We start from the raw sequence: 11,842 nt of genomic DNA on the forward strand, positions 1-11,842 counted from the left end.
TGCACGTCTCATTGTGCCAACGCTCTGCTAACGCAGTAATCAATCCGCGATTCATCTGAATCACGGGCATGTGCATCACATCATATAACCCAGTCGCTGCAATATAATCGATCTCTGCCTCTGTCAGCCGATCCCGCAACCCCTGTGTCGCCGGATGTCTCTCGCGTAACTGCAACACACGTAGATCCTCTGCACATGGGCATCAATCAATCATCATCAGTTGTTTTGTTTCAATCTTTCTTAAGTTTAAACCTAGACTATCAACAAATACTTTGATCAAGTATCTTCGGGTCTCAACAGGTAAGCAATCATGGCAACCTAGACTTCAACAGGCATTTATCCTAAAAATGACCTAAGTTTCATCAGGTTGCTATGGTTCAAAACAACTTCCACTTCACCTCCCTATCCATCCATCTTTGACATCAGGAGATTATCACACAAACTGGGGCATCCCTTATCTTGCAAACAAAAGCACTATTTTGTACACAAAAGCACTACTTACCTACAATAGCGCTGAACTCCTAACACAAGCGCTCAATCAGCTATCCAACAACACTCAAACTACAAAAGCGCTAGAACAACATCACAATAGCGCTGATTCATGACAAAAGTGCTCAATTAAGCACTCAATAGCGCTCATCCATCAACCGCGCCTAAACTAGCCTACAATAGCGCTACAATTTTCAAAAGTGCTCAAACATCACCTCAATAGTGCCATTGCGGCACAATAGCACTAATTAATTGGACAATAGCGTCAAAACGTAGTTTCAACGCTATTGCCCCGACTCAACTTCGACTCAGCAAAAAACATGACAAAAATGCATAAAAATAAAAAATTCACATTTGCGTACCGCTGGTCCGTAGTCGTCTGGCCACTGGAACCGACAAACTCGCTCGAAACGGTGCTCTGCTACTGGTACCGGCATCCTAACTGCTGCTCGCTCCTCTCAAAAGTCACTGTCAGAGCTATAGTTTTACACTGGTCGCGGTAACAAATGATCCTGTTTTCACCCCTTTCTCCCCATTTAAACTCTTTGCAATCACTGTAATTTTCCCTCGCTCACCGCTATGGTCCCCATGCACTTCCTAAGCCCCCCATTTCTCCATTTTCCCCCCGATTTCTTCTATTTTTCACTAGTATTGCTAACTTCTTCTCTTCTAACACCCTGCCAATTTTCATTCTTTTTTCAAGAGATCGCCCGATTTTTTGAAAATTTTCGGTCCATCTCTCACAGGGGCATACCACCCATTAAATTTACATTTTATGGGGCATTTCTTCAGACCAATTTTTCTTTCTTTGAAACAACACGATAAACTGTACCGTCTCAAAGAAAGGGCAAATGTAGTCACATAAATCTATCCAGCTTAATTAAATGGATATTTGCTATTTATTTGATTAAAAATACACTAGCCATGAGTTAATTAAATTAACATTTAATTAATTCATCTTCAAAATATTCTCCTATTAATTAAATAAATTATTCAATTTATTTTAATTAATTCATTAAACCAAGTTTACAATCAATTAAATGAATAAATCCTATTTATTTCATTTAACCCCTTTTCCTCTTTTAAATAAATTAAATAAAACATTTATTTAAATCATTAAAATCCCCCCCACTTGCATTCTCCTAAAAATGCAACTTGCACACATTTATTGAAATAAATGAATTTTATTTTAATAAAAATCCTATTTTCCCTCACCCACCAAACCCACTTGCAATTCTAATCTCCTTCTAGATTCTTCTAACCCCTTCCTAATTAGCCTAATCCATTCCCTAATTATTGTCACATTCTTAAGCAATTTGAAGTCACTTCTCAAAGACTTCAAAGTCTTTGAAAAGTATTTAATGTTTTGTGTGTTCAACAATTTAACCTCCAAAGTCTTCCAAAACCACTAATAGCTCTTACATAACCATTAATGGCTCTTACATAACCATTTATGGTTAATTCAACTTATCTCCTCAAGCATTTATTGCTTTGACCATGTTTATCCCTTTTGCCTTTGCACAAGAGTTTATCCATTGGATAAAAGTTTTATTCTTTGAATAAAGAGTTTATTCATTCAACTAACCTTGACCTTAACTCCCAAGGTTATGTCAAGCATTTAATGCTTATTCCCTCTCCTCTCAACCTATCTCACATGGACACTTGTCATCCTGGGGTTGGGTTGAAAGCCCTCACATGGATTGAAAATCATTCAATCCTGGCCCTTGTTGAGATTGTTCATGGCCCTTGTTGAGATTGTTCAATTTCAACCATCCATTGCTCCATTTTTCCTATAAATAGAGCCCATTTCTTCATAATCCAGATCCTGAAAACTTGTATGCATTTAAGCTATAGTGAATTCTAGAGAGCATTTAGCATAAACCACTAATATCTTGTCATCTTGGATAAAATAAATCATTTTAGTATCAATAGCATTTAGTATTAACCTTTTTATTCACATTTAGAGCAAAATACTTCAATCTCAATCCTCCATAAGCATCCATAGTGCAAAAAGCTGGTGAGAGCTACACTATTTTGGAACTTGGAGAGGAGAGGAACAAAGGAGAAGAAACCAAGAGCATGCTAAGAGGCATTTGGAAATGCCTCATCATATTTATCTTCTTAGTTAGATATTTTGTCATGCTTTTGATATATCTTTTGATATGCCTGTTTAGATTAGTTTTTGATTGATTAACACTAACGGTTTCTTGTGTGTCATGTGTTATTTATCATTGACTAACATTGCCCTTTTTGCAGAGCATCAATGAGCTTACTTTATTACCTTATTATTTTATTAATGTAGATCTTAATATTCGGATACTAAAACACTTTCTTTATACTACATAAGGGGAAGGGGTAATAGCGAATAATTATGGGATGACACTTTGAAACGATCACTTTTCACCCTTTTGTGCTTAACAAATTCCACAATGTTCCTCTTCACTATCCATGAGCCAAAACAATAACTATTAACAGTTAAATTGAATACAAAGACAATAAAAAAAACCATGAATCCAATGTACCATTTAGAAACCCTTCACTTAAACTTTGACTGATTATATTTACATTTGTCTTTTATGATAAATGTAACCCTGAATCAAATACAAAAACAATAAAAAAATCACCAAAACTGAATATTCTATTTGAAAACCCTTCGCTTAAAATTTGACTAATTGAATTTACATTCGTCTTCTATGATCTACCCATTAACGCGGTAGTGCACGCTTTATAAATTGGGCCTACCACTTTTGCACCACGGCAACGTCATTTCATTGGGTACACATCACAGAAAACAACAGGAAACGCACCTTCTTTGCACCACACAACCCTTGACTGATTCAAACTACATTTCTCGTTTGTCAATTTCTATGATCCACCGATTCACGCGGTATTGCTGGCTTTTCAAGTAGGAACATTGACCATCATTTTCACCAGCCATCTACGTTTCATTGGATAAAGCTATTTTCTACATCATGATAGATTTTTGTGCGATTTTCATTGGTCTGATTTTCTTAATCAATCTTTTTAATATTGTAAAAACTAAAAGAAAGTCCAAAAACAATTGTTTAATGCCTGAACTCATTTCATTGGCCACACATCACAGAAAACAAACTAACCCACCTCCTTTGACCCATGGCTCTCTTTACACCACATTAATGTAATTGGTTTGAAAGAAAGAAGAAGGAATTTTGAATTTTATATAGGGGAAAGGACCCAGTAGTTGAGCATGTTCCAATTGTTGTGAGTGTTGTTGATACCTTTTGTTCCAAAAATTGAACAAATAAAACCTATTGTTTGAAACAAAAAATATCAATTTTTGTTAGGAAATGTACCAACAGTTGTTAGGAAATGTACCAATAGTTGTTAAGAAATGTACTAATATTGTAAAAAGTAACCAATCAGGTGATGCCACATCGGCTGCACAACTATTGGGGTCTCTAATGCACGCCTATTGGTCTCACTTTTTTTGGGGGCTGTTTTGGACACCTTGGCAAAAAGCATGCTGATGTGGCATCATATTTGATGATGTGGCCCTGAAACCTTAGTTGTAAGCAGGGGACTTGCCAAGTAAGCTGCTGTAAAAAAATCGGAGTGATTCGAAATTTCCAAGTAGGATTTTGAGAAGCGTGAAGTTAGGGTGCACGACTACTGGATCCTTTCCCCTAGTTCATGATGTCTAACTGTGCTACAACCACCACTAGCTCAACTCAACTCAGACAATAATCAAATCATTAACATGAAGTACAAGAACCAACTGGAGGCTTTACAGGTTGAACATTGACTACCTTTTTCAAGGCTGTCTACATATAATTTGCTCTACTTCTAATCTCAACAAGCTCGCCATTTCCCTATTTCCTTTCCTCTTCTCTGCAATATGATTATGTCACCATTACTTAAGTTCACTTATACCATTGCTGTGATTTTAATCGTCTTCTTCACCAGCCCATTTGTTTGTCTATCTGTATGTCCAAAGATGGAATCTGGAGCTCTTCTTTCCTTGAACTTTACATTCAAACTGATGGATAGTTCTACTCCATGGACAAATGAGACAGACTGCTGCGAGTGGCATGGCATAAAATGCGATGAAAACAACAGCCATGTACTGGGGATATCAGTTGGGATAATGGAGGGGTTACTAATCGACGACGGAATAAGAGGAGGAGTCATAGCTGATAGCCTGTGCAAACTTCCGTTTCTTACACGGCTAGACATATGGGACACTGCCGCAACAGGTACTCTTTCTTCCTGTTTGGGAGATCTCCATTATCTTCAGTTTCTACGGATAGTGAATAGTAGATTAAGTGGGATAATACCCCTTAGCATTTGTATGCTAACAAATCTGACTGAGCTTAATCTTGGAGGCAACCAATTGAGTGGAAGCTTGCCATTTTGTCTGAACAAACTTTCTTCTTTGAGTAGCCTCTCCCTTGCAAACAATCGATTAAGTGGCCAAATCCCATTTACATAGGGTGATCTCGCTTTGCTTAAAAGCTTGGATGTATCTTTCAACCAATTGAGTGGGAATCTTCCCTCGTCATTTGTAGGGCTGTCCTCCCTTACTGAACTCTACGCCAATGGAAATAGATTCAATCAGAGTAACCCTTCTTGGGGTTTTCCATCCTCTATTCAAACTCTTCACCTCTCACTAAACCACGAGCTCACAATTTCAGACACTTTTTTCCATAACCTTACCAAATTAGAACATTTATCTCTATCCAACTGCACACTAAATATTAGTACATCCTGGATTCCCAACTTCCAGCTCGTTGAGTTAGAACTTGTATCGTGTCAGATGGATGGTCAAATTCCACCATGGATTTCAACTCAGTTCTCGTTGGGTTCCTTGACATTAGCGAACAACGGTCTTGCTGGAGAAATTCCCTCTTGGCTATGGGCTACTTCCTTATCAGAACTAAATCTCTCACAAAATCATCTGCATGGGCCCCTTTTCCCAAATGTTCGGAATTCTGTGATCTCAGTCTTGGATGTATCTAGCAATGCATTAAATGGATGCATACCTTCCTTGTGGCCAAGAATTGAATACTCACCTCCCTAGGGATTTTTGTTGATGCTCAATGACAATATGTTTACCGGCAACATCCCTCCAAATTTTTGCAAATTGTCTCCAAGCGTAAAGTTAAATCTTGAAAACAACAAGTTGGATGGAATGATTCCCTGTTGCTTAATTGAAAATGGATCTACGGTTGGCTACTTAAACTTAGGAGGTAATAGTCTGGAGGGAAGGATGCCCCAAGGGTTTATCGTCTCGTCCGGCATCACGTCCTTGGTGATAAGAAATAATCAGCTCAGCGGAGCCTTCCTTCCCTCATTTACCAGTCATACAGTTTTACGAATACTTGATATTGGGTACAACAAATTCACAGGACATCTTCCAAAGTCAATCGGGAATATTTCAGCTCTTCAAGTGCTGGTAATGAATGACAATCAGTTCAGCGGTGAAATTCTTTCAGAAATAGGCGATCTGAAGCAGCTTCAGATCTTAGACCTCTCGTCCAACAACTTGTCAGGCTCTATTCCACACAACATTGTATTTTTAGAAGCAATGGCTGTAGCAAGAGAGGATGCCTATGCGACGTACAGTGAATTAAACTATGGAGGCTATGTAATCAGGAAGTTTTTTTCTCTTGGTGGACTGGATGTGACTTCGAAAGGTACAAAACAATATTACCCATATATTCTTTCTACATTCACTGGCATAGATCTCTCGAACAATCAATTGAATGGAGATATTCCTTTTGATGTTGGAAAAATGAAGGGGTTGATATTTCTGAATCTATCAATGAACAATCTAAGTGGAATTATTCCACATAGTTTTGGGGATATGAGTCAACTTGAATCGTGGACCTTTCTTCCAACAAGTTTTCAGGAAATATTCCATCAGAGCTTCAATCTTTGAGCTATTTGGGATATTTAAATTTGTCCAACAACAATCTTTCTGGAAATATACCGCAAGGAGGACAGATGATCACATTTGAAAACACATCATATTCTGGAAATCAATATTTGCAAGGGTGCCCACTTCCAAGGAATTGCTCTTGGCCGAAATTTGCACCTCCTCCTCCCGTAAGTGCTGCTGAAAATAAAGATGAAAAGGAGACTGAGCAGATTCCGTGGTATCAAATTGGAGTAGGATGGTCATATGGAGCAGGTTTTCTGATTGTTGTAGTGTTATTGCTTTCAGTAAGAGAGAGGTGGAGAAGGAAATACTTCAAGAGGGTTGACGATCTTCTGAAGTTTATGTTTCCTTTCATGCGTAATAGGAGATTATGAAGTTTATTTCTTCTCCAGAATTGAGCAAATCTGTCCGTTAAGCAAACATTTGATTTGTGAGCTTTGCTTTTGTAAGTTGACTATGTTTTATATAGTGTAGTTTAAAATCAAATGTATATGTATATAGTTAATCTTCCATTTAATATCCAGATTTATTTGTGTTAAATAATTTTCTTAAATATTAATTGTGTTTAAAAATTATTTATTATATTTGTATTATTTGTATTTGGTGTAATTAATTCATATATAAATTTAAAATTGTATTGCAGTGTAAATTAAAGATTTTGAGTGGAACTTCTTAGAATAAAAGGTTTCAATTAAAACATATATATAATTTTTATTTTGTCTTTTGAAAAATATTTTTTGGGATCAATTTCAACAAAAGCTTTTGTTGTTGTTAATTTGTTGTTGTTGGGAGGTTTTGTTGATTGGTTGTTCTGTTGTTTTGTTATGGTTTGACTTCTATTTTTGAGATGAGTTTGTGTTGTCCTACATTGCTTTTGAGTTTTTGCTGTCCTACATTGCTTTTCACTCCTTTCTTTCTGTAAAAAGATTCAAGATCTTTCAAAACACTCCTTATCTAATCAAAAACAATATCTGAAATAATAGAATATTTAATGAAAACTTTAAATTCATAATTTTTATTTAAAACATAAACCTGCTTTATTATATATAAATATAATTGTATGTAAAAAGAGCTCACCCTAAATTGATTGAAATTAATCTAAAATAACAACCCGTAAAGTTAAAACCATCAGGAGAAAACTGAAAACCATGTTCATATTAAAATCCGGCCGAACGAGTAATCCACATCACCCAAAGACATGTTTGATTGTTTGTTCCTATTGTTTGAGTAACCAAGGGTAGCTTGGAAATAGGAGATACGTTGGGTAGCAGAAAAAACAGAGAGAAATATAATTTCTGTGCTAGAATTGAAAGAAGAAAAGACAGTGTGTGCCTTGGAGGGCTAAGAGAGAAAAGTGTTGGAAACAAAGAAAATTAGAAAAGAAAGATAATTTTGAAACATAATTAGCTACACAGAAGTAGGAGACAGAGGAGGGTCTCATTGTGGGAAGCAACAGAGGCATAAAAGATAGTACAATAAGGAGCCTGCGCAAGGAAAATTAGGGAGAAAAAGAGAATTAAGGCATGGTAAAACAAAGAACTGATGGGAAATGTAGAGGAATGAAACTCATGGTTGTAGTGATTGACAGGCACTTCCAATAAAATTTTGAAATCTTTCAGTTTTGCAAAATAGTTTTTGGATAATATAGTTAATTAAATTGAAATTAAACTTGAATTAGGTGTGTAGACTAGGAAATTGAGGATGCATCAAAACAAATAACAATTAGGACAATCACAAAACCTAAAACTGCAATGAAAACAATCCTAATCTAATCAATGAAAACATGAAGACAAGATATTCAAAATGAAATCAAAGCAAACCAAATGCAAATATCTCCTTCATGTGGCTCCATTGTTCTTCTTTCACCTTCCAATTTGATGTTGTTCTCACCTACAAGTGTATGACAAATTGCTATGCAAAGTGTTATGACAAATTATGACAAATTGCTATGCAAGATGTTATGACAAAAATTTGAAAATAGAAATAGAAATTAGAAATTAGGAGAAATTAGAAAATTGAGGAAAAAGATAAAATAGAAATTAGATAAATTAATTAATAGGTTTTCATCCATTAATTAATTCATGAAAGAGACTTAGGGCTAAATAAATTTATTTATTTAACCCCCAAAGAAGGAGAAAAATGATTAAATGAACAAATCATACAACCCTAGAAATAAGAAGACAAAGAATTAGGTCAAGACAACAAGAAATTGATGTAGGTTCGATCATGATTCTGATTGACAAAGGACCAATGTTGATAAATGATTGATATTGGGTGACAAAAATCAATGACAAATTGACCAAGATTGACAAGGAGATCAAATTGATAGGTGCCAATTGACGAGGAACAATGACTAATTGATTCAAATTGACATGATTGAAAAGGACAACGATCGATGACAAATCAATCGCAAAATGACAAGATTGACAAGGACGAGGATCGATGACAAATCGTTTGCAAAATGACGAGATTGACAAGGACAAGGATCGATGACGAATCAATCGCAAAATGACGAGATTGACAAGAAGACAAAACCCTAATTCTATCATCGATTAGGATTGACGATGTCCAAAATGATGATAAATGAGCACGCACATTGTGACAAGGATCGATGACGAATCGATCGCAAAATGACAAGACTGACAAGAGGACAAAACCCTAATTCTATCATCGATTAGGATTGACAATGTCCAAAATGATGATAAATGAGCACGCACATTGATGCGACAAGATAAGATCGACCAAAATCATCACTGAAGATTGTTATCGACAAGACCTAATTTGAAAGCGATAAAAATGAGGAATGCAGAAGAAGAACTCAATGCTCGCAAATGATAAAGACCAAATGCGCAACATAGAAGAAATGTTAATGCGACGCAAGAACCCTAAAATAAGGCAATGCGCAAATGTTAAAGTATGACTCCGCAAGCGTTGACCATTTTTAGATGTCTACAAGGTGTAATATCCCCCAGTCTCGTAAGACTAGGGTATATTGAATTGGATCAAATGTGAGATTTTTTTTTCAATTTTCAGCAATAGATAAAAGTGAATAATTGTGTTCACACTTTCATTCGATGAAATGAACCTATTTTATTCCAAATAATTGTGAATTTAACGATTTTGCTCAAACCTATGTGGCACCTATATGGTAGTCTGAATTTCAGGTGAAATCTTTTCACTTAAAAATACCAAGCAAACGTATTTTAATTTCAAACTGAATGAGAAGCTAAATCTAAATGTAATGTTTCACCTAAATTGTTTCTATAGTAGTTTAACCTTCCATTGGGACAAACTAAACAAAAACTTGACTTCAATTCTAGATTTTTCTAGTCAAGAGCACTTTCATTAACATCTACAAATACACTTTTGTGGAGTTCAAAGTTTAGAAATTAAATTTTTGAAGGACTTTTAAAGAGAGCAATAGTATTTAACTTTTATTTTTATATTTTAAAAATGTCATTAATGATATCTTTAAAATAATTAATTAAGCAAATAGAATTTTTTAATTTGTATCGTATTTTTATATGTTTGTAGTGTAACTAATTCAAAATCATTTATTTATATAAGATATATTCTATTCTCAATCCACAAATCCATTTTGATAATTGTTTGCATTAAGAACTGTGAATATGTTTGTCATCAACAACAGGAAAAGCAAACTAGACAATTATAATTGGATTAGAATTATATATAAAACTCTAATCAATGTTGGTGTTCATATTTTATTAATGGATAAAAGATTTTAAAGTAGATAGATGTTACTTACATTTTAAAATGAAAATTTAAGGTTGTGTGACAGTTCACCCTAATTATTGAGTGAAACTGTTAATGTTTTTGTATGGACCTCACACTTCTCTATTTGCAATCATCAATTTAATTTTACCTTTGGAAAAATATCTTAAATTAAATTATATAAAAATTTAATGAAAATTTAATTTTTAATTAAAAAATTATGAAACTTAATCAAATGTTCTATAGCTTAGATCACTGAGGTGCATTGTAATAAGTTCAAGGGTGTTAGGGATTGTCAAGGATCATGGATCAATGTCTGTGTTGAGTTTTTTATAATTCGGAAGGTGTGGATTGTGGAAATTGTTTAAGTGCAGTTCTTGTTGGATGTTGAGTAAGATATTTTCTATTCTGTAATTAGAATGTGTCTTAGAATTGTAAGATTAACACAAAAAATGATTTTACGTATGAAATTTATTGAGAAATTAATCTGTTGCTAGATTATAGAAATTAACGAAATTAACAAATTGATCAAAGTTTAGATGATTTATCAACATTAATAACTCTGCAAAGAAGGTGAGGCAAGGATTGGATGGGAAGTTCCGGAAACTGAATAGATTAAACTCAACTTTGATCAACTTTGATGGGACAGTAAAAGGGAATCCTGGGAAGGTGGGTAGTGCGGGTGTCCTAAGAAATGGTAGTGCTCAACCTGTTAGCTTTCTGCTGCTGATTGCGGTTATACTTCCAATAACATGGATGAAGCATAGGGGCATTCCTCTTGCTATTTGCAAAGGCTGGAAGCGGTTATGGGTAGAGGGAGACTCTATGTTGTTAATTGATGCTATTCATGATGGGAGGTAAAGAATTGAAGACGGGGGATCATTTTGGATGCTGTTATCGCCTCTAAGTCAGAGTTTGATGAGCTGAGATTCTCTCAGATCAAAAGAAAGGGCAATAAAGTTGCTGATTGGACAGCTAATTCTGGCGTTAACATGTGTTTCAGAACTGGAATGCCGGATAAGATTCGGTGGGAGAATATTTTTTATGAAGCAATTAACCTGTCGCGAGAAGATAATAAAGAGCATCCTCTCGATGCCAGGAGGGATTGTGACTGTAGTGGCTGATGCTGCGGTGTGTGCTCTGCCTCTGTGGCGCTAGTCCCTCTCCGTTTTATTTCTCTTTTCTTCTCTCAGGGGATTCTGCGGCTGTATTCAAATTCTGGTTTTGTTCAGTTTTGTGTGACCTTTTTGCCGTGGCCTGTGGCCTGTTCTTTGCAGTTCCTGGTAACTAAAACTAGGTGTATACATCACAAAAAAGTTTTTAATTAAAATATTATATTATTTATAATGAAAAATAATAATAATATTTCTTGCTATACTTTCTGGATTAGATTGTGTCAGTTTTTTTGTATCAATTTTTCGGATCACATTCTGTGATCCATCATCAGGATGATAGAAAGTTCAGGATGATTTTTCTGCTTCATGAGCTTTCTATCATCTTGATGATGGATCATGGAGTGTGATCTGAAACGTTGATGCAAAAAACCTAACACAATCTATACGTCTTTAATCCAACTTCTTGTCTTTCTTAAGACGAGAGAGAATTCCACTTTTGTCTCTCTAAAGATTATATAAAACAATAAATTTTAAAAAATAGCTCACTATTTATATAAATCAATATTGCTAAATATAAACTACAATATCA

At 35.1% G+C, this 11,842-nt stretch overlaps 1 protein-coding gene across 1 annotated transcript; it reads left to right on the plus strand.

The window, feature by feature from the left end:
* The first annotated feature begins 4,462 nt into the window (after positions 1–4,462).
* On the plus strand, positions 4,463–11,262 carry LOC131875895 (probable LRR receptor-like serine/threonine-protein kinase At4g36180). The gene is made up of 5 exons (XM_059220604.1): positions 4,463–4,721; positions 5,874–6,161; positions 6,377–6,690; positions 10,712–10,995; positions 11,142–11,262. The coding sequence occupies exons 1-5, from the start codon at positions 4,463–4,465 to the stop codon at positions 11,260–11,262; spliced, it is 1,266 nt and encodes a 421-aa protein (XP_059076587.1).
* Positions 11,263–11,842: the final 580 nt, after the last annotated feature.

This window comes from Cryptomeria japonica, chromosome 5, assembly GCF_030272615.1.
Source record: "Cryptomeria japonica chromosome 5, Sugi_1.0, whole genome shotgun sequence".
In the NCBI taxonomy this organism is placed as follows: domain Eukaryota; kingdom Viridiplantae; phylum Streptophyta; class Pinopsida; order Cupressales; family Cupressaceae; genus Cryptomeria; species Cryptomeria japonica.

Coding starts and splice junctions, on each gene's coding strand:
- LOC131875895 (XM_059220604.1), top strand. CDS start 4,463: ATGGAATCTGGAGCTCTTCTTTCCTTGAACTTTACATTCAAACTGATG. Junction 6,162..6,376: donor ACTGGATGTGACTTCGAAAG/GTACAAAACAAT, acceptor ACAAGTTTTCAG/GAAATATTCCATCAGAGCTT. Junction 6,691..10,711: donor TTGTAGTGTTATTGCTTTCA/GTAAGAGAGAGG, acceptor TCTGCAAAGAAG/GTGAGGCAAGGATTGGATGG.